At 45.0% G+C, this 23700-nt stretch overlaps 1 protein-coding gene and 1 pseudogene across 5 annotated transcripts in view; one reads left to right on the forward strand and one right to left on the reverse strand.

Moving 5' to 3' along the window:
- PHC3 (polyhomeotic homolog 3) overlaps positions 1–23700 on the reverse strand; it is a 90192-nt gene that overhangs the window by 46608 nt on the left and 19884 nt on the right. For 3 of the 5 annotated variants that reach the window (XM_053600170.1, XM_053600174.1, XM_053600173.1), the window contains 2 exons: positions 12387–12545; positions 9983–10081 (listed from right to left, as the gene is read on the reverse strand). The exons of 1 other annotated variant lie outside the window; for it this stretch is intronic. In XM_053600170.1, coding sequence (XP_053456145.1) covers positions 9983–10081; positions 12387–12545 — 258 coding nt within the window. The remainder of the gene's footprint in view (positions 1–9982; positions 10082–12386; positions 12546–23700) is intronic. One more of the 5 variants, XM_053600171.1, reaches the window with a different exon arrangement.
- On the forward strand, positions 12822–12921 carry LOC128592938 (uncharacterized; annotated as a pseudogene).

A 23700-nucleotide genomic window follows, 5' to 3' on the forward strand; every position in this document is an offset into this window, starting at 1 on the left:
TCACTCTGACCCAGCTGTGCTTCCCTCACTGCAGCCCTCGCTCTGACCACACCGTCCTGCTCACTCTGACCCAGCTGTGCTTCCCTCACTGCAGCCCTCGCTCTGACCACACCGTCCTGCTCACTCTCACCCAGCTGTGCTTCCCTCACTGCAGCCCTCGCTCTGACCACACCATCCTGCTCACCCTGACCCAGCTTGTGCTTCCCTCACTGCAGCCCTAGTTCTGACCACACCGTCCTGCTCACTCTGACCCAGCTGTGCTTCCCTCACTGCAGCCCTCGCTCTGACCAGACCGTCCTGCTCACTCTGACCCAGCTTGTGCTTCCCTCACTGCAGCCCTCGCTCTGACCACACCGTCCTGCTCACTCTGACCCAGCTGTGCTTCCCTCACTGCAGTCCTCGCTCTGACCACACCGGCCTGCTCACTCTGACCCAGCTGTGCTTCCCTCACTGCAGTCCTCGCTCTGACCACACCGTCCTGCTCACTCTTACCCAGCTGTGCTTCCCTCACAGCACCCCTCGCTCTGACCACACCGTCCTGCTCACTCTGACCCAGCTGTGCTTCCCTCACTGCAGCCCTCGCTCTGACCACACCGTCCTGCTCACTCTGACCCAGCTGTGCTTCCCTCACTGCAGTCCTCGCTCTGACCACACCGGCCTGCTCACTCTGACCCAGCTGTGCTTCCCTCACTGCAGTCCTCGCTCTGACCACACCGTCCTGCTCACTCTGACCCAGCTGTGCTTCCCTCACAGCAGCCCTCGCTCTGACCACACCAGCCTGCTCACTCTGACCCAGCTGTGCTTCCCTCACTGCAGCCCTCGCTCTGACCACACCGTCCTGCTCACTCTGACCCAGCTATGCTTCCCTACTGCAGCCCTCGCTCTGATCACACCGTCCTGCTCACTCTGACCCAGCTGTGCTTCCCTCACTGCAGTCCTCACTCTGACCACACCGTCCTGCTCACTCTGACCCAGCTGTGCTTCCCTCACTGCAGCCCTCGCTCTGACCACACCGTCCTGCTCACTCTGACCCAGCTGTGCTTCCCTCACTGCAGCCCTCGCTCTGACCACACCGTCCTGCTCACTCTGACCCAGCTATGCTTCCCTACTGCAGCCCTCGCTATGACCACACCGTCCTGCTCACTCTGACCCAGCTGTGCTTCCCTCACTGCAGTCCTCGCTCTGACCACACCGTCCTGCTCACTCTGACCCAGCTGTGCTTCCCTCACTGCAGCCCTCGCTCTGACCACACCGTCCTGCTCACTCTGACCCAGCTATGCTTCCCTACTGCAGCCCTCGCTCTGACCACACCGGCCTGCTCACTCTGACCCAGCTGTGCTTCCCTCACTGCAGCCCTCGCTCTGACCACACCGTCCTGCTCACTCTGACCCAGCTGTGCTTCCCTCACTGCAGTCCTCGCTCTGACCACACCGGCCTGCTCACTCTGACCCAGCTGTGCTTCCCTCACTGCAGTCCTCGCTCTGACCACACCGTCCTGCTCACTCTGACCCAGCTGTGCTTCCCTCACAGCACCCCTCGCTCTGACCACACCGTCCTGCTCACTCTGACCCAGCTGTGCTTCCCTCACTGCAGCCCTCGCTCTGACCACACCGTCCTGCTCACTCTGACCCAGCTGTGCTTCCCTCACTGCAGTCCTCGCTCTGACCACACCGGCCTGCTCACTCTGACCCAGCTGTGCTTCCCTCACTGCAGTCCTCGCTCTGACCACACCGTCCTGCTCACTCTGACCCAGCTGTGCTTCCCTCACTGCAGCCCTCGCTCTGACCTCACCAGCCTGCTCACTCTGACCCAGCTGTGCTTCCCTCACTGCAGCCCTCGCTCTGACCACACCGTCCTGCTCACTCTGACCCAGCTATGCTTCCCTACTGCAGCCCTCGCTCTGACCACACCGTCCTGCTCACTCTGACCCAGCTGTGCTTCCCTCACTGCAGTCCTCACTCTGACCACACCGTCCTGCTCACTCTGACCCAGCTGTGCTTCCCTCACTGCAGCCCTCGCTCTGACCACACCGTCCTGCTCACTCTGACCCAGCTGTGCTTCCCTCACTGCAGCCCTCGCTCTGACCACACCGTCCTGCTCACTCTGACCCAGCTATGCTTCCCTACTGCAGCCCTCGCTATGACCACACCGTCCTGCTCACTCTGACCCAGCTGTGCTTCCCTCACTGCAGTCCTCGCTCTGACCACACCGTCCTGCTCACTCTGACCCAGCTGTGCTTCCCTCACTGCAGCCCTCGCTCTGACCACACCGTCCTGCTCACTCTGACCCAGCTATGCTTCCCTACTGCAGCCCTCGCTCTGACCACACCGGCCTGCTCACTCTGACCCAGCTGTGCTTCCCTCACTGCAGCCCTCGCTCTGACCACACCGTCCTGCTCACTCTGACCCAGCTGTGCTTCCCTCACTGCAGTCCTCGCTCTGACCACTCCGTCCTGCTCACTCTGACCCAGCTGTGCTTCCCTACTGCGGCCCTCGCTCTGACCACACCGTCCTGCTCACTCTGACCCAGCTGTGCTTCCCTCACTGCAGCCCTCGCTCTGACCACACCGTCCTGCTCACTCTGACCCAGCTTGTGCTTCCCTCACTGCAGCCCTCGCTCTGACCACACCGTCCTGCTCACTCTGACCCAGCTGTGCTTCCCTCACTGCAGCCCTCGCTCTGACCACACCGGCCTGCTCACTCTGACCCAGCTTGTGCTTCCCTCACTGCAGCCCTCGCTCTGACCACACCGTCCTGCTCACTCTGACCCAGCTGTGCTTCCCTCACTGCAGCCCTCGCTCTGACCACACCGTCCTGCTCACTCTGACCCAGCTGTGCTTCCCTCACTGCAGCCCTCGCTCTGACCACACCGTCCTGCTCACTCTGACCCAGCTTGTGCTTCCCTCACTGCAGCCCTCGCTCTGACCACACCGTCCTGCTCACTCTGACCCAGCTGTGCTTCCCTCACTGCAGCCCTCGCTCTGACCACACCGGCCTGCTCACTCTGACCCAGCTTGTGCTTCCCTCACTGCAGCCCTCGCTCTGACCACACCGTCCTGCTCACTCTGACCCAGCTGTGCTTCCCTCACTGCAGCCCTCGCTCTGACCACACCGTCCTGCTCACTCTGACCCAGCTGTGCTTCCCTCACTGCAGTCCTCGCTCTGACCACACCATCCTGCTCACTCTGACCCAGCTTGTGCTTCCCTCACTGCAGCCCTCGCTCTGACCACACCTTCCTGCTCACTCTGACCCAGCTGTGCTTCCCTCACTGCAGTCCTCGCTCTGACCACACCGTCCTGCTCACTCTGACCCAGCTGTGCTTCCCTCACTGCAGCCCTCGCTCTGACCACACCGTCCTGCTCACTCTGACCCAGCTGTGCTTCCCTCACTGCAGCCCTCGCTCTGACCACACCGTCCTGCTCACTCTGACCCAGCTGTGCTTCCCTCACTGTAGCCCTCGCTCTGACCACACCGTCATGCTCACTCTGACCCAGCTGTGCTTCCCTCACTGCAGCCCTCGCTCTGACCACACCGTCCTGCTCACTCTGACCCAGCTGTGCTTCCCTCACTGCAGCCCTCGCTCTGACCACACTGTCCTGCTCACTCTGACCCAGCTGTGCTTCCCTCACTGCAGCCCTCAGCCCAGGGCCTCTTCTGCCTCAGTGCCACCCCAAAGCTGTCTCCTGGAGCCCAATCCATCCTTCCAAGCCCTGTAAAATCCCATGCGCCCTCCCCAAGAAACAGTCGGAAAGGCCATGGTAGAGGCCCATGCACCCTCCCTCCAACCTAGACCACTTACAACAATATTCCTATAAAGGCTGGGTCACACAGCCCTACAGCACTGTCAATGTCTAGCTGGTTTAGAGACAGGAGCACATGTTGTGTCTGTGGAACACAGACTCTGCTGGTAGCTGCCAGCCCTAACATTCCTGTTCATTTCTGTGTTCCCTGCAGTTCAGTCCTGCAAACACAGAAACCCTGCAAGTCTGAGGTATTCTCTTATATCTAACTGTTGAAGATACAATACATTACATGGGTTTTTGGTAGGTACTTATATTTTGGCTTTCTTAGGCCAACATTAAAATCTGTTCATATCTATCCAAAAACTCTGAATAGGCATCTGACAAGGCACCTTAGAATCTCCCAGGAAGCAAGAGAAATATAAAATTCAGCATTTGCCACAACTGATCTATAACAATCATAATCATAGGTCGATAATGTAAAAGTGTTACTTTAAATGAAAAGTATATTCACAATAAAAGGATTTACACAATGAACCACAAGACCTGCAGCACACCTTTTTCTACAGAATATACTTCTTTTTCTAATTTTCATTTTATTTTCTGGGATTCTGGAAGGAAATGTGTATATATTTACATATGTTAACTATGCATATGAATAAACACGCATATTATTTATATGAATATATTAAGTTTATAATACGGCTGTTCTATCTATGGTCATCTTGACTTAAATTTTAACATGGTTTAAGTTCCAAATATGTAAACTATGCTGACAAAGTGTATTACAAAGTTAATTTAGCCTTTAATGGAAAGATCACATATTCAGATTTCCTTGACAGAGCTTCCCTTTGAGAGAAAACTCATCCTTTCTATGATAAAGATTATAAGGGCACACTAATGGCCAACTTTCATGTCATATGAACCTCTCCTAGGATTGAATTATAAGAACTTTTGGCTTTTGTGGGAGTTATTTTTGCTAACGTCACACCTCTCTTTTGTACAGTGAGTCCCACCACGCCAACACACTCTCACATCAGTTACCAAACTGGAACCTAACGCACTGTGGAAGTCACTCAGCACCCGCTGTTGGCGCATGTGGTGAGGAAGAGTGAACAGCCGGTCACTGGCAGTACAAGGAAATGTCCAGCTTTTAAAACCAAGAGGCTTTTTCCTTAATTCTAACAACATTGTCCAGACTGACTTGGTAAGTAAGATTTCTTACTATTCCATAATGTCCTATAACGTCTTTCTGAAAATGTTTTGCTTTGGCATGGTGAAGAAAAGGAATGAAGCATTTCAAATAGTATGGGGTAAGAGATTCCAAACTTATTTTTTCCAGTATGCTATTAAAAATGTTCAATACCTGTACAAATTGGAGTGCTTACATCCTACTAATTAACATAGCTTTCACCTCATTTCCTTAAAAATAATCAACACATTGAATCCCACAAAGGTATAAATGTATTCATAATCTATGCATATATGACTTAATAAAAAAAAGTTCAAAAAAAAAAAGAAGTTCAATACTAACCAAAATATATATATATAGACTTCTGTACCTTAAAGAGTATTAAAATAAAATTTCGAATTTGGTGTTCCCAATAACTAACAAAGTTTTTTTTTTTTTTTTTTTGCAGTTTTGCCCGGGGCGGGTTTGAACCCACCACCTCTGGTATATGGGGCCAATGCCCTACTCCTTTGAGCCACAGGCACCTCCCCAACTAACAAAGTTTTTTAAAGTGCAAATGTGGTTTTAAAAATCAAAGTAGAACAGAAAAACAAAAAAAAATTTTTTTTTGAGATAGAGTTTCACTCTTATCACCTGGGTAATGCCATGGTATCATAGCTCACAACAACCTCAAACTCTTGGGCTCAAGAGATCTTAAATAGCTGGAACTACAGGTGCCCCCCACCACACCAAGCTAGTTTTGAGAGACAAAGTCTTGCTCTTGCTCAGGATGATCTTGAACTCCTGAGCTCAGGTAATCCACCCACCTTGGCCTTCTAGGATACTAGGATCACAGATGTGAGCCACTGTGCCCAGGCAGAATTTTTTTCAAAATTAATAGTCCTGACCTTGAGGAAAGTTACCACTAGAGTGTACAAAGTATTAGCATCACCCACCCCTGTCAGCTTCATTCACTGCCACTTCAAAAAACACAGTAAAGAAAAGTAACATTCACAGAGAAATTCCGAAAGGTCAACCTATTCCTTTAGTTCCTCAAAAATCCATCCTTGAATTAAGTCAGATCACAGAGCCACGGGCCTTGAACACATCACACTGGACCCCAAAGTCCACTCTTACAAGCTACTTCGATGCCATACCCATTACAGCTGTTCATACTCCAGAGCAGAGGCCCCCAGCCTTTTTGGCACCAGGCACCAGTTGAAAGACAGATTTTCCACAGACTGGGGGCAGGAGTCAGGATGATTCAAGTGCATTACAATTATTGTGCAATTTCTATTATTACATTGTAATATATAACAAAATAATGATACAGCTCACCATAATGCAGAATCAGTGGGAGCCCTGAGCCTGTCTTCTGCAGCTAGATGGTCCCATCCTGAACCTGCAGCCCTCCCCAGCGCTGAAGTCACTGCCTCGGCCCCGCTCAGATCATCAGGCACCAGCTTCTCCTAAGCAGCATGGCCCAGATCCCTCCCCAGGGCAGTTCATAGGAGGGGTAGGTCTCCCGTGAGAATCTAAGCCAGCACTGATGTGACAGGAGGTGGGGCTCACGCGGTGACGCTAGTGATGGGGAGTGGCTGTGACACGGAGAACTATGCTGCTCACCACCTGCTGCTGAGCTGTTCTAACAGGTCCCCAGGACATGGGACCATAGCTGTAGAGTAAATGTTAGAAATAGCTGTATTTTCCTAAGGAACTGATAATGGTTGTGTTTCTTGCTTTACTATTAGCTACTTGAAAACTAAGAACCAACTCTGTGCCTCATCTTCAGAACAGGTATAACAAAAGTAACCAGTGGGCACAAAAACTTATGTGGCAGGCACTGCGTTAACTACTCTGATTACTGTCCCATTTATTCCTTTTAACTCTGAGCTGTTACTTACACTTTACAGTGAAGAAACTGAAGCTTAGCAAGGACAAGAGCTAATATTTGGAGAGCATGAACTATCACTGTTCTGTTTTACACATATTAACATATTTAAACCTCACAACAGCCCTAGGAAGTATAAGTTATACATGTTTATTTTATTGTATGTTGTTGAAACTGAAGTAAGAGATTAAGGATGTACAAGAAAGTGGTTAAGCAAGTATTTGACCCCAGTCTGGCTCCAAAGTCCATACTTATTACAAACATTATACTATGACCTTGTCCAAAAAATCAGCTGCCAAGTGTTGTAGCTAACATCAGCATTTAAACCTTCCTGTCCCTGCCTATGCAAAACAAAAACAAAAAAACTGTTTATAATGTTCAAAACACTAAATATACATGTTACTCACCTTTCAACTTACCCTAAAAATTGAATGACATGAGACATTTACTGACTTGCCTGATGTCACACAGCCACACAGGGCTTCATGGACGTCAGTGGAGCAGCAATCTCACTCCTACCTACAGGCCACTTTCCCAGTTTTATTTATACTTTTTTCTTACACGCCTTCAATTTATTTTACCACGTTTTATTGTATGCATCTTGCAAACTAAAATCTTATAACAAAGTATAAATGAAAAAATAAAATTTAAAATTTTCTGAAAGTTGGGTGGGGCACAGTGACTCACGCCTATAATCCCAGCACTCTGGGAGGCTGAGGCGAGTGGACTGCCTCAGCTCAGGAGTTCAAGACCAGCCTGAGCAAGAGTGAGATCCCCATCTCTACTAAAAATGAAAAAACTGAAGCAAGAGGATCTCTTGAACCCACGAATGTGAGGTGGTTGTGAGCTAGGACGCCACAGCACTCTACCAACCGTGACAAAGTGAGACCCTGGCTCAATAAATTAATTAATTAAATTAAATACTCTGAAAGTTATGGTCAAGCTCTATTAGGTTTTATAAAACCAAAACTAAAGAGAACAGGAAGATCATCATTTCAACAAATCCACCTACAAAGATAGTATAAAGCTTTAGAGCTGAAAAAACCTTAACATTAACAAACATAAAGGTCTCATTTTGTAAATATGGAAAGAAAAGTCTAATAAAGTTAAGGGATTAGTGGAAGGTCAACAAGCAAGTCAGGAGAAACCCTAGTTTAACTGCCACCATCTTTACATATTCATGCATAAAATGTACCTCTATTAAATGAAGTAATATACACAGAGGTTCTATGAAAAAAACAAGGAATATTACTATCTCATTTTTTATTTTCTTTTATTTTTTTACCAGAAGATTGGTATTATTAAATTAAAAAAAAGAAGCCAAGGATGTACCCTAAGATATGCCAATTTCTGCTATGTGCAGTCTAAAACATGTACTATGAAAAAATATATAGTAGTATGTTGCTAAGTATGTAATATTCTACTCAACTGTTTTATTTAAAATTCACTCAATCTAATGCATTGTTACCAGATTCACTGAGGTGTGACTTACATAAAATGAACGAATCAGTTCAATGAGTTTTCACATCCATGCATACCAAATGCCACTGCCCCCGCAGTCAAGATACAGAATATTTCCATCACCCTAGAAGTTCACTCATGCCCCTCCGCAATCAATCTCCCCCCTCCTTCTGCCCCAGCTACCATTCATCAGATTTTTTTCACTATGGATAGTTCCAGAAATTCATATAAATGGGATCACAGTATGTATTCCTCAGGGGTAGCTTCTTTTGCTAAACACGTTTGAGATGTATCAGTAGTTTGTTCTATTTGAGGGCAGTACTCTACTGTGTATTAAACTTTATCTGCTCAGCAGCGGAAGGACATCTGGTTGTTTCCAATGTGGGGCTGTTCAGAATAGAGCCGCTGTAAACATCGGTTTACATGTCTTTATATGGATGTGTATATCCTTATACACATGTCTCACAGCAAACCTACAAAGAACTGCTGGGTCACAAGTTAAGTGTGTGTTTAACTTTATAAGAACTGCCAAACTGTTCCTCAAAGTGGTTGTACCATTGTACACTTTCATCAGCAATGTGTGGAAGTCTGGCTGCTCCACATTTTCTCCAATAAATGGTACCTGGGTCATTACACAAAAATCAAGAAAAGTGAAATTTGTCCAGAAACAAATGAAGCCTCCCAGCAACACCCATAAGAGCAGGTTGGATGAATGAGGACATTGTCAACTGTGTTTCCTGTAAGTGAAGTAAAGGACTATAACAAAGTCTCAAAACTTTCATAACAACCTACCTATTATCAGTCTTCCTCATTTTAGCCATTCTGGGGAGTGTACAGTGGTTCTGACTTGTATTTTTATAATGAATAACGCTGGTGAGCATTTTTCACGTATTTATTGGCCTTCAGTACATTCTTTGATGTGTCTGTTCAATTCATTTGCCCATTTCTAATTGAACTGCGTATGATCTAAGTTGTAAGCGTAACTTACATATTCTGGGTACAAGTCCTTTCCCAGACATACGTATTTTGAACATTCTCCCTCAATATGCAGCTGGCCTACTCATTTTTGTAATATGTCTTTTGAAGAACAACTTATTTTGACAAACTCCAAATTACCATTATTTTCTTTTACGATTAGTGCACTTTGTGCCCTAAGAAAGCTTTGCCTACCCTACAGTTGCAAAAATAGCCTCCTATGTTTTCTTCCAGATATTTTATAGTTTTACCTTTAGGTATATACTCTACTTAAATTTAATTTTGTGACCAGTATTAGGAAAAGTTAAGTTTTATTCTTTTCCATAGTACCAAAATAAAGTAGTATCCTACTCCATTTTTTATATTTTAAATTTGTCTAATTCATATTCAAGCATAAGATCCATTTTAATTTAATTATTACATAAATGCTTACAAAGGAATCGATGCAAAATATCTCAAAATATCTCAAGCAACTGCTTTAAAACAAAACTAAGCACACAATGTCATTAGCAGCTCTCATTAACCTTGACCAACGTCAGATGCTTAAATACTATGTTTAATGGTATTATAATTTCTACAGAACATAAGTTTTTTGTTGATGGTCTCATTGTATTTGATTAAATTTCAATCTGAAATACATGACAGGGAGCACTGGCACCACTGGTGACCTCAGCAAGCGCCATGCTTATCTGAGCCCTGCAGAGCCGGGTCTCAAGTCCCACATCATGAACCAGACAAGCTCACCTGCGCGGCTGCGGACTGACAGGAAGATGACGATGACGACGAGACAACAGGAATGTCAGACTGTACAGCGGCCACAGTGGTAGCGGGTGTGAAAATCAGCTGTACAGACAGAAAACCAAAAAAATACCCTAAGACAAAAAGAACACATCCCACACACAATGTATAGCAGGCGAGAGAGACTGAAATCTGACAGAAAGACAATGCAGTTAGGACTGTCTCTTAAGCAAAAGATTTTACACGACGAAGAAGTTTCTGATAATAAAGAACTAAAAAAAAAAATTAAAAACATTTTTGAAACAGCTCACGATTCTGATGAGTAGAAAAATAAATCAGCGCCCAAAAAAGAAAATATATTTTGGTGAAATAAAATCCTCAGACGAAACTGTGTCCCAAATAAGCTATTATACTTAAATTTTTCCTAGTTCCACAGGATCTTACTGTGGTAGGATTCCCAAAATGGAAAGCACAGTCACTATTTTGGGACACAAATTAAATTGTAGTAGAAAACATAAAAAGAAACACCAAAAAGCCTTTCAGTCTCCTTTACCATAGGATGACTACGTCACATAATACTCCACATTATTTCACTCAGCTACAAAGCATCTACGGGACACACCCGGGCTGCTCTTGATTTTAAAAATATTTGTAAAGAAATACTCATCCTTATACTAAAACATGTCAAAATTCAACAAGAAAAGAGCGTGCAAAAAAGGTTCACAACCAAAAAAAGCACAGACATACTCATAACTTTCAATTTCTTTTTCCATATTGAAACAAATGCCATTAACTTCTAAGGCAATGCAATCCACTCAGATTATCCAAATCAACTTAGTATATTGTGTTTCAAAGAACATGTCAATACTCTATTTCAAAATTATATCAAGTATTCAGTTCCTCATTGATGTTTAACTTAATGGTAAAATGATCAACTCAGTGATCTTTATTAATTTTTTTCCACAAAAACCAGAATTGAAATACTCTTTTAAACTTTTGTTCTTCATTAAACAGGCAAATTCAATAACAAAATATAGTCAGCTTTCTGGGAGTTCAAATATGAATTGAAAAAAAATTAGGGGAAAAAAATAGATGACTGTGTCTGTACTGAACACGTATAGATGTTTTTGGTCATTATTCCCTAAACAATACAGTGTAACAACAACTTAAATAGCATTTGCCTTATCTAAGGTACTATAAGTAACGCAGAGATGATTTAAAGCGTGCACAAGGATGTGCATCAACTCCACACGCAGGTAAGATGGTATAAGCAACGACTGCTAAGAGGTTTGTGCGTCTCTGGACTTGGGTGTCCACCGTGTGCCTCTATGTGTTCTGGACTCCCCCCTCCCCAATGGACATGGGAGGACAGCTGCCATTATTGTCATGAAAAGGTGACTTCCAACACAAACACCCGGAAAGCACTGGGCCTGAAGAGAAGCTATTCCACCTATCTGTAACCACCTGAAACTGGTTTTAGATGTCCCAAATGGCCAACAGCAACCATTTCAAAGGGTTTGACCTCATTTTTAAAGCATATTACTAAATATGATAACATAACAAAAAAATCCAGAACTATGATAATGTCTATTTAATAATCTGTGAAAAAGAGGTGAGTCATGTCATTATTTCCCATTATAAATATGACTAGAAACTTTCTTGGTAATGTTAGAGAGCTAGGGATCCAGACACACGTATATCTTCAGTTCCCTGGACAAGCAAGAATGTAAGTCGATTTACGTTAGGGACAAAGCTTGTCTTCCTATGAAGATATCAAATAAAATAAATGTCAGCTAATTTCTACATTCCTTAAAGAAGCTCAACAATTAATTAGTCAGCAGTTTCCCAAATACATGTACAGAGTAAGCAAAGTAACGTTATGAGCATAAGAATACAAACAACCTTACAGCTCTTGAGATGTGAATGACTAAAGCTAAAAATCATCTGAGAAATTATCAGGGATTCCAATCCAGATTTCAGAAGAACCCAGGATATAAATTTTAACTTATAGTTAACTTAATTTTTAACATTTCTACTTCATCAAATCTAACTTATCAAATATTATACAATGAATTTATGTACCGCTGTAAGCACCAATTACAAGATGCCATTAATTATAAAATGCATCCTAATTTCAGTTTAAAATGTAAAAAAAAATTTGACATAGATGAAATTTAATATTAAAATATTCACTTCTAGAATCTCTATTAGTTTCCCAATGTTTAAAAATTACTATTTGATACCAAGAAGCCCTATTAAAAGAATTTTTGTAAATGTAACAACAGCGAAGCACATAGACACAAAATAAAACATTTCTTAAATATTAATAATGCCTCTTATTTCATCAAATCAAGACAGTTTGTTCTCTCAAATCCTTAAACACTAAAAAATTTTGGTAGCTATCTCTTACCATTTGAGCTCGGAGATACATCTGAGCTTGGCTTGCCGTGAGGGTGGGGGAGGTACTCCCTAGTAACATAGTCTGCTGGGTAATACTGCCGCTGGTAGAACTGGAAGCTTGGGAACGGCTTATTAACTGTGCAGGTGTAGGAGAAGTGGAGAGGTTGATCTAAGGAAGAAAACATATTAGGTCATAGGCTTCCATGTTACTAAGCTTCACGCCAGGGTGCAGGTGGTCCACCCCTGGTACAGAGTGTGCTAAGGAACCCAAAGGACATGCCTTTGTCTTTGACACTGTGAACTTCAGGGCAATTATCTGCACACATGCAAATGATAGCATGGACAGGTGAGTAGAACGGTTTTTAAGACTATCCACAAAGTGTTTCAGGAAGATTTCCAGTATCTTAAAATATCATTTCCACTGCCTCTAAAAACAGTAGAGCCCGTGCTCACTTTGGCAGCATATATAATAAAATTGGATGAGAAGATCAGGATGGCCCCTGCACAAAGATGACATGCACCTTCATGAAGCATTCCATATTTTTAAGAGGATTTTGAATATTTCCAACACTCAAACATTTATCTTTTTATCAAGACAGTTTGTTCTCTCAAGTCCTTAAACACTAAAATATTTTGGTAGATCATCTCTTTTTTTTTTTTTTTTTTTTTATTTGGCCGGGGCTGGGTTTGAACCCGCCACCTCCGGCATATGGGACCGGCGCCCTACCCGCTGAGCCACAGGCGCCGCCCGGTAGATCATCTCTTAACATTTGAGCTCGGAGAAAGATTTGAGCTTGGCTTGCTGTGAGGGCGGGGGAGGCACACCCTACTAACTAACTACCCCAATCTGATCATTACATAGTATATGTGTACTGAAGTCACGCTATACCCCTAAATATGGATGATTATTTATCAATTAAGAATTATAATAGGGCAGCGCCTGTGGCTCAGTGAGTAGGGCCCCGGCCCCATATGCCGAGGGTGGCGGGTTCAAACCCAGCCCCGGCCAAACTGCAACAAAAAAATAGCCGGGCATTGTGGCGGGCGCCTGTAGTCCCAGCTGCTCGGGAAGCTGAGGCAAAAGAATCGCGTAAGCCCAAGAGTTAGAGGTTGCTGTGAGCCGTGTGACGCCATGGCACTCTACCCAAGGGCGGTACAGTGAGACTCTGTCTCTACAAAAAAAAAAAAAAAAAGAATTATAATAAAAAATAGAGCTAATGTTTCACTGTATTCCACATAACTTGAAATATTCTAACCAATGGTTTACACTATTTTGTTATTCTATCACTTTTATGGAAAAAGGGTCTCATTCTGAAGCACCAGCTGGAGCCCAGTGACATCATATCTCGCTTCAACCTCAAACTCCTAAGCTCAAGTGATCCTCCTGCCTCAGCGTGAGTAGCTGGTATGGCCCATGTGTGCTACCATATTTAGCTAATTATTTTAGTTCTTGCAGAGACAAGGTCTCACTATGTTGCAGAGGCTGGTCTGGAACTCCTGGCCTCAAGTGATCCTCCTGCTGCAGCCTCCCAAGAGCCACCACATTTAGCTAACATTCTGTCATATTCTGAGGAGTTTGTGAATAAAACTTAAAGCACATATAAAATTTGTCCACATATAAAGACATACTTGTAACATATAATTAAAGTTCTGACCTAAAAGCACTCACAGAAGAAAATGTAGTTGCTACTTATCAAACAAATGGAAAAATCGTGAATACTGGTCACAAATTTAAATTATAAATGTAACTTTAAACTGCTGTTAACAAATAAACTAGGCCAGATACAGAGGCACAGGTGTTTGAGGCTGCAGTGTGCTATGATCACACCACTGCACTCTAGCCAAGGCAACAGAGTAAGACCCTGTCTCAACAGGAAATAAGAACTAGGGCACAGTTGATCCCTAAAAGGATATGCAAAACCAGTAATTGGTTGTATTTATAAAAACAAACTGGAGTGGAGTGGGTAGAGAAACAGGAGAAAGGAAAAGCATATCCCTTTTTAAAAAAATCTTTCCCCGATGTACTCACTTCTAATATGAAGTCAGTAGATGATCTAATACAAGGTGAGGAGCCGGGGAATGAGGGGAGGGGGTCACGGTGTGTGGCACACCTCTTGGGGGGCAGGACACAATTACAAGAGGGACTTTACTTAACAAACAATCAGTGTAACCTAAGTCTTTGTACCCTCAAAGAGTAAAAACAATTAAAAAAAAATCTTGCCAATTTCTGGTCACATGCATGTATTATCTATTTAAAAATAATTTTTTGTGACTTGTGTGGTGGCATTGCCAACACCCAGGACATAAACATTTTTAAAGAGAGAATATAATCTGACCTCAAATCCTTTTTGCGGAACAAAACAGAATAAAATTAAGAAATAAATAGTAGGGCGGCGCCTGTGGCTCAGTCAGTAAGGCGCCGGCCCCATATACCGAGGGTGGCGGGTTCAAACCCGGCCCCGGCTGAACTGCAACCAAAAAATAGCTGGGTGTTATGGCGGGCGCCTGTAGTCCCAGCTACTCGGGAGGCTGAGGCAAGAGAATCGCTTAAGCCCAGGAGTTGGAGGTTGCTGTGAACTGCGTGATGCCACGGCACTCTACCAAGGGCCATAAAGTGAGACTCTATCTCTACAAAAAAAAAAAAAAAAGAAAGAAACAGTAAAAATCATTAGACTTCTGATTCAAGCAGAGGGCAAACTAGGCTAATACATTTATGTGCCCAAATATACTCCCTAGAATTCCAGTGCCCAAACATATTCCCTAGAATGCTAGATCAATATGAAAAATGAGACTATACAGCTGAACTCAAAAGGGGGTTGGGAAGAGGGAAAGTCTCAGGTGCCAGAAAGGGAGAAACTCAAAACCAGAGATATAATAAGCTCCATTTGACTCCAAGGCAGACAAGAGGCATATACTGGACCTATTATAGACAAGACCCAACTATGAGCCTATGTCAGGAGAGGGCTGTAAGTGAAACCCTTACTTTGAGCCAAGATCCTAAACGGGGCTACTCAATATAAGATAAGGGAGCTGGAACAGCTCCACCCACATACCCTGAACAGCGAAAAGGAGCCTGCATCTACCCGGCTGCCTCTGGAGGGGCTTGGGAGGTCCCTATGAGAAATGAAACTCCAAAGCCTCATCAAGGAGATACAGATCCAGTTTTTTCTTTCTTTCTTTCTCTCTCTTTTTTTTTTTGAGATAGGGTGCTGCTCTATCACCCAAGGTGGAATGCAGTAACAAGATCATAGCTCACTATAGCCTCAAACTCCTGGGCTTAAGGGACCCTCCTGCCTCAGCCTTCTGAGTAGCTGTGACTACAGGTGTGTACCACCATGCCCTGCTAAGCTTTTGTTTTTTCTAAAGATGCCGCTCATATTTTTTCACCATGTTGCTCAGGCTGGTCTCAAACTTCTGGCATCAAGCAATCCTCCTGCCTCACCCTCCCAAAGTGGTGGGACTGCAGTTGAAGACCACAGTGCCTGCCATAGTCCAGATTTATGCTCCCTGTGTGGTTCTATAATCCATCCCAGGGCATCTGAACTGTGCCAGGGCATTTGTTAAGATGTATATTTATTGTAGGAAGCTAAGTAAAGGTTACATAAGTAGACTGCTCTACTATTTTCATAACTTTCTACGAGTCTATAATTTTTAAAAAGTTTTAAAATTGCATAATACACAAGAGTTGGTTATCTAACCCTTATATATGTATCTTTTAAGTATTCATAATTTTAGTAAAATATATAAATCTATAATTCAATACATAAATACAATACAGAATTTTTTAGTCAGGTGCAGTGGCTCGCGCCTGTAATCCCAGCACTCTGGAGGTCAAGGTGAGTGGACTGCTTGAGCTCACGAGTTCAAAATCAGCCTAAGCAAGAGTGAGACTTCATCTCTAAAAAAACAGAAAAACTGAGACAAGAGGATAATTTGAGCCCAAGAGTTGGAGGTTTCTGTTAGCTATGATGATACCACGGCACTCTACCCAGGGCGACAGTTTGAAACTCTGTTAAAAAAAAAAAAAATAGGGCCGCGCCTGTGGCTCAGTGAGCAGGGCGCCGGCCCCATATACCGAGGGTGGCGGGTTCAAACCTGGCCCTGGCCAAACTGCAACAAAAAAACAGCCAGGCGTTGTGGCGGGCGCCTGTAGTCCCAGCTGCTCGGGAGGCTGAGGCAAGAGAATCGCGTTAAGCCCAAGAGTTAGAGGTTGCTGTGAGCCGTGTGACGCCACGGCACTCTACCGAGGGCGATAAAGTGAGACTCTGTCTCTACAAAAAAAAAAAAGGTGGTGCCTGTGGCTCAGTGGGTAGGGTGCCGGCCCCATATACCGAGCGAGGGTGGCGGGTTCAGCCCCGGCCAAATTGCACCAAAAAAATAGCCAGGTGTTATGGCGGGCGCCTGTAGTCCCAGCTACTCAGAAGGCTGGGGCAAGAGAATCACCTAAGCCAAAGAGTTGGAGGTTGCTGTGAGCTGTGATGCCACAGCACTCTACCAAGGATGATAAAGTGAGACTCTGTCTCTACAGAAAAAAAAAAAAAGGCGGCGCCTGTGGCTCAGTGAGTAGGGTGCCACCCCCATATACCGAGGGTGGCGGGTTTGAACCTGGCCCCGACCAAACTGCAACAAAAAAAATGCTGGGAGTTGTGGCAGGTGTAGTCCCAGCTACTTGGGAGGCTGAGGCAAGAGAATTGCCTAAGCCCAAGAGCTGAAGGTTGCTCTGAGCTGTCATACCACAGCACTCTACTGAGGGTGACAAAGTGAGACTCTGTCTCAAAAAAAAAAAAAATTAAGGAATTTTTCTGCAACCCAGATCTTACTGGTAACACAACACTGAAACCCCATCAGCAGCAGCAACTCTGACACAAACTCAGGGGATTCTTTTCAGACTGTTCCTCTAAGTCTTCACCAGCTCTTCTCTCTGACCATCCCCAAAATGATCATACTTCATCCATAACACTTTTCTTAAATTTCTATTATTATATTTTTTTCCAGACAGAGTCTCACGGTGTTACCCTGGGTAGAGTGCTGTTGCAACACAGCTCACAGCAGCCTCCAACTCCTGGGCTCAAGGGATCCTCTTGCCCTGTCCTCCGAGTAGCTGGGACTACAGATGCCTGCCACAATGTCCAGCTAGTTTTCTATTTTTAGGAGAGATGGGGTCTCACTCTTGCTCAGGCTGGTCTCGAACTCCTGAGCTCAAGGGATCCTATCACCTTGGCCTCCCTGAGTGTTGGGAACTATAGGCTTGAGCCACTGCAGCCAGCTTCGATTCCTGACTATAAACTCTTCTTTGGAATTTCAATTCCAAATACCTACAACACACTTCTGGATGCCTCTTCCCTGCTCAAACTCAACATACTTAAGCAGTGATTACAGCTCTGGCATTTTTTGAAATGCCCTCAACACAGATCCAGAAATCACCCTGATTCCTCTCTCACACACACATAGTCCCAGGTCTTACTGTTTCTATACCTTCCAGTCTGCTGGTTTCCACTTTGATTTTTAACCACTTGGTTTGAGACCCTGGGCCCAGGTCATTTTCAGCTAGATTACTTTAACAGCTGCGAACGATCCCTTGCTCTGGTTTTTTTTGAGACAGAGTTTTAAGCTGTCACCCTGGGTAGAGAACAGTAGCATCACAGCTCACAGCAATTTCAAACTCTTGGGCTTAAGCGATTCTCTTGCCTCAGCCTCCCAAGTAGCTGGGACTAAAGGTGCCCGCCACAACACCCAGCTATTTTTCTGCTGCCGTTGTCATTGTTGTTTAGCAGGCCCAGGCTGGGTTCGAACCTGCCAGCCTGAGTGTATGTGGCCGGTGCCATTAACCACTGTGCTATGGACGCTGCCTATGGAAACTATTTCATAGGACTATGTTTCTGTTTTGTGTTTTGGTGGCATTTCATCACCAGGCACCTGCCACAACACCAGACTATTTTTTTTGTTGTTGTTGCAGTTGTCATTGTTGTTCAGCAGGCCCAGGCTGGGTTCAAACCCACCAGCCTTGGTGTATGTGGGTGGCGCCCTACCCACTGAGCCACGGGCGCCACCTGATCCCTCTCCTTGGAATCTTGCCTCCTCCTACTTGGTAGATAATCTTTTCCTGATTTTATTAATATTAATTATATTAATTACCCATTTAAGAATCTTCTAAAGTGCGACACCTCCTCCTACCCTTCAGATAAGCCATGCCAGCTACCTGCGTGTCATGAAGTCCCAGGGATCCATGGCACAGGCATTGGTGCTGACCCCACTGAGCCCCTCCCTACCCCCCTGCCTAATGGATGACCCCTTCTCTAGGAGGTTTTTCCAGGCAATCCTATAACCCAAAGTAAAACTATTTCCCCTCCTTTTTGCCTAATTGTCATTGCCCATATACTTTTAGCATGTATCTCTCTCATCCTTCTAAACGGTAATTTCTTTAAGTGTGGGGACCATGTGTTACTCCCTCTTTATACATCCAATATCTATGAAACTACCTCATTCAAGAAAAATTTTTAAAGTTAATGCATGTCATGTTAAGATAATTCATAGTGGCTCAGTGCCCATAGCTCAGCAATTAGGGCACCAGTCACATACATGGGGGCTGGCGGGTCCGAACCTGGCCCAGGCCTGCCAAACAACAATGACAACAACAACAAGAAAAAAAAAAACAGCTGGGTGTTGTGCTGGGCGCCTGTAGTCCCAGCTACTTGGGAGACTGAGGCAAGAGAATCATTTAAGCCCAGGAGTTTTGAGGTTGCTGTGAGCTATGACGCTAGGGCACTCTACCAAGGGCAACATAGTGAGACTCCGTCTCAAAACAAACAAAAAGATAATTCAGAGTTTTCATGTAATATTTCAACTCAGAGAGAATAAGACCAAGAGGAAAACACAGTTTGTTGCAGCACCTGACACAGCAGGGCACCCGTGCAGGGAGGCTGTGACAGCGCAACTCCTGTTTCTGATGTGCTGCATAATCAATTATTAATAAGCCCCTCAAAAAAATGAATGTTCCCGTACCATCTACATAGGGACATTATGGATACTCCTTGCTCCAAAGATTAAACCATGTACGGGGCAGCGCCTGTGGCTCAGTGAGTAAGGTACCGGCCCTCTATACTGAGAATGGTGGGTTCCAACCCGGCCCTGACCAAACTGCAACAAAAAAATAGCTAGGCGCTGTGGCAGGCACCTGTAGTCCCAGCTACTCGGGAGGCTGAGGCAAGAGAATCACTTAAGCCCAAGACCTGGAGGTTGCTGTGAGCTGTGACGACACAGTACTCTACAGAGGGTGACAAAGTGAGACTCTATCTCAAAAAAAAACAAAGATTAAACCTTATAGCAAAGTAAAACTGAACCCAAGTTCTCGGACTCATGTATGTTAGCATGCAAGATACTTTTTTTTAAAATATCCTGCTTTCTCCCTAATTTTGGTCACTATGCAATAATAATGCCTTAGCACTTTTTTCAGTTGGCAATTCTTTTTTTTTTTTTTTTGAGACAGAGCCTCAAGCTGTCACCCTGGGTAAAGTGCCCATAGCGTCCCAGCTCACAGTAACTGCCAACTCCTGGGCTTAAGCAAGTCTCTTGCCTCAGCCTCCCAAGTAGCTGGGACTACAGGTGCCTGCTACACGCCTGGCTATTTTTTGGTTGTAGTTGTCACTGTTGTTTGGCAGGCCTGGGCTGGATTCCAACCCCCCAGCTCTGGTGTTTGGCTGGAGCCTTAGCCTCTTGAGCTACAGGTGCTGAGCCTCAGTTATCAATTCTTTTGAAAAACATTAAGAAAGAAATAAGTAAATCCACATTTATAGGTACAAGACACACTACTGGGTGAGGGCTCCCTATAGCTTTGACTCAAATTGTACAAAAGCAATTCATGTGAACAGAACATTTGTACCTCCATAATATTCTGAATTTTTTAAAGACACTCCTAAAGATATCTACACAAAGCCTTCCTTAAAGCTGACTGGCTACTAACGAAAATGCCTAGGAGTGCCTCTTAAGGAAGCAGAGCACTAATTATGAATACAAACAGAATGCTTTTCTTTCTCTAAAAAAAGAAAAGAGGAAAAAGGCTGAACAGTAACTTCCCGGCCACCTGTATTCTATTAATACTTTGCCTAAGTTGTGAGGTCAAAGAATAAGTGTCACATCTGCTTTAAGTTCCACATAAAAAGCACTGTTTCAGGCATCTATCTACTAATACTCACTCACCCCCCTCCCCAGGGCCAAGAGATCAGTAGTCACCTGGGCAAGAAATCTCTCTCCAGCTGGTCTAGAAAGTCCCTTCCAGCTCAGTGGCTCACCCTGTATTCCCAGCACTCTAGGAGGCCAAGGTGGGTGGATTGTTGGAGCTCACCAGTTTGAGACCAGCCTGAGAAAAAAGCAAGACCCCGTCTCTACTAAAAAAAAATTAAAAAACTGAGGCAAGTCAATCACTTGAGCCCAAGAGTTGGAGGCTGTGTGAGCTAGGACGCCACAGCACTCTACCCAGGTTTACAGCTTGAGACTCGGTCTCAAAAAAACAAAAAAAGCCCCTTCCCCGGGCAGTGCCTGTGGCCCAATGAGTAGGGCGCCAACCCCATATACTGAGGGGGGTGAGTTCAAATCCGGCCCCAGCCAAATTGCAACAAAAAATAGCCGGGCATTATGGCGGGTGCCTGTAGTTCCAGCTACTGGGGAGGCTGAGGCAGGAGGATCCCCTAAACCCAGGAGCTGGAGGTTGCTGTGTGCTGTGATGCCACAGCACTCTACCGAGGGTGACAAAGTGAGACTCTGTCGCTACCAAAAAAAAAAAAAAGTCCCTTCCTCTCCACAACTATAAGGCATCCTCCCACCCACCATGCCCCAGTCCATCCCCACCTACATAGTGAACAATCCTTAAAACTCAACTGGTCTAATCAGCTTTTCCAGGTTTTCCTTTTCTGTCTTCTGCTCTGCTGACCTAAACCAGATGCCTTTCCCAGTTTCCACTATTCCGTCAGTTCCATCCGACACTCCTGATTCCCTCACATTCAAAGCCTTGGTGATCTTGTCACCTCACACCTTAAGCCCCGCTACACAAGGCAATTTACTCACTAAACTCTATTACTATAAGCTCTCTCCACACTGGCACTAATTCTAGGAGTCAGAAGACCTGGTATGCCAGAAACAGCCACTTTACTCCCAACTACCTTAGTGCCCCCAAAAGGAGGTTGCAGAGGGTCTCTGGCCCAGAGTACTCCCCTCAGCCAAAGCCGACTCCAGAGCTGCCTCCAGCGTGTGACTGGTCAGAATTAATCAGGTATATCATACACAGAGAACTACTTCAGACATTAAAAGGATGATACATTTCCATATTCAATGGTATTAAAATATGTTCAGTGTTGAAAAACTAACTGGGCACAGTGGCTAATGCCTATAATCCCAGCACCCTGGGAGGCCAATGCAAGTGGATTGCCTGAGCTCAGGCGTTTGAGACTTGCCTGCCTAACAGTGAGATCCCATCTCTACTAAAAATAGAAAAAGTAGCCAGGCTTGGCACCTGTAGCACAGTGGTTACAGCGTCAGCCATATACACTAAGGCTGGCGGGTTCGAACCCAGCCCAGGCCAACTAAACAACAATGACGACTACAACAAAAAATAGCCATGCACTGTGGTGGGCGCCTGTAGTCCCAGCTTCTTGGGAGGCTGAGGCAAGAGAATCACTTAAGCCCAAGAGTTTGAGGTTGCTGTGAGCTGTGATGCCACAGCCCTCTACCAAGGGTGACATACTGAGACTCTGTCTCAAAAAAAAAGAAAAAAGAAAAAATAGCCAGGCAATTGTGGCAGGTGCCAGTAGTCCCAGCTACTTGGGAGGCTGAGGCAAGAGAATTGCTAAGCCCAGGAGTTTGAGGTTGCTATGAGCTGTGATATCACAGCACTCTGCTGAGAGTTACATAGCAAGACTCTGTCTCAAAACAAAACAAAACAAAACAAAAAAACCATATGGAGAAGAAATCTGCATCTGCAGGTCTATAAGGATTGAGCTTATCCTCCACATACCCTTCGGAAGAAAATTATAAGAAGATACTCCAAGGCGGCGCTTGTGGCTCAGTGAGTAGGGTGCCAGTCCCATATGCCGGAGGTGGCAGGTTCAAACCCAGCCCCGGCCAAAAACCACAAAAAAAAAAAAAAAAGGAAAGAAGATACTCCAGCAAAACAAAATTTCTATCATACTGTCCTCTAATTACTGTACACACATACTCTAGTGCAGGGATGTCAATCTGTTTTCTTCTCTGCCACAAATTGGAAGAGTTGCCTTGAGCCACATATTAAATACACAAACAACTCTCATGCCTATAATCCCAGCACTCAGGCAACCGCATGGATCCCTTGAGCTCAGGAGTTTGAGATCAGCCTGAGCAATAGCCAGACCCCATCTCTCCGAAAAACTAGCTGTGCATGGTGGCAGGCGCCTTTAGTCCCAGCTTCTCAAGAGGCTGAAGCAGGAAGATCACTTGAGCTGAGGAATTCGAGTTTGCCGTGAGCTGTGATGATACCATGGGACTCTTCTCAGAATGACAGAGTGAGACTCTGTCTCAAAAACACACACACACACAAGCGACATCTGATGAGCAAAAGGAAAGGTCTGTGCATATTTTTCAACATCTGACACCACGCATATGCAAAACAGGCCTCAAAAAATCCGCACGCACCCAGTAGGCTGCAGATTGAACACCTCTGCTCTAGTCTAAAACCTTTCTTCACTGTGAATCGTTGGCAGCCATGACTGTGCCTAATGCAAAGTGGGCACCCAAAAAATATGGGCACAGATTATCCTCAGAGTGTAGAAGACCAGCACAAAATCCTATGATGACACATGAAACTAACCTCTGCTGTTTCTGGGTCACAAGCCAGTGAGACCTTTTCTCTGCAAACTATCTTCCAAAGCTTAGCCTAAAGTCTCATACAAGAAGCCTTCCACTACTGGAATCCTGGAAGGCCTCTTTTCTGTAAACTCCTATGGTATTTATCACTTAATTGCTCACTCTGGTATTTCCTAACTGACACATCTAGTAGTAGTTTTTCTAATGAACATCACTGCCCAAGGGAAGGGACTTTGACTTGTGCGCTGGGGGCAAGCAGCACAACGTTGGCCAATATACTTGCTGACCGGCAGCCTTCTCATAAGTGGCAAACAAAGAATCTCATGGCTGAGATCAGGATGAGACTCTCTTCTACAACCCGGTTTCAGGCAGTCAGTACACATTCTAAAATGTTTCTTTGCGTTAAAGATAATCCACTTGCAGTAATCAAGAATTAACATTAATATCATGCGTTTATACATTCTAGCTCGTTCTATGTATTCTTTTTTTTTTGG

This window comes from Nycticebus coucang, chromosome 8 (assembly GCF_027406575.1).
Source record: "Nycticebus coucang isolate mNycCou1 chromosome 8, mNycCou1.pri, whole genome shotgun sequence".
Taxonomy (NCBI): Eukaryota; Metazoa; Chordata; class Mammalia; order Primates; family Lorisidae; genus Nycticebus; species Nycticebus coucang.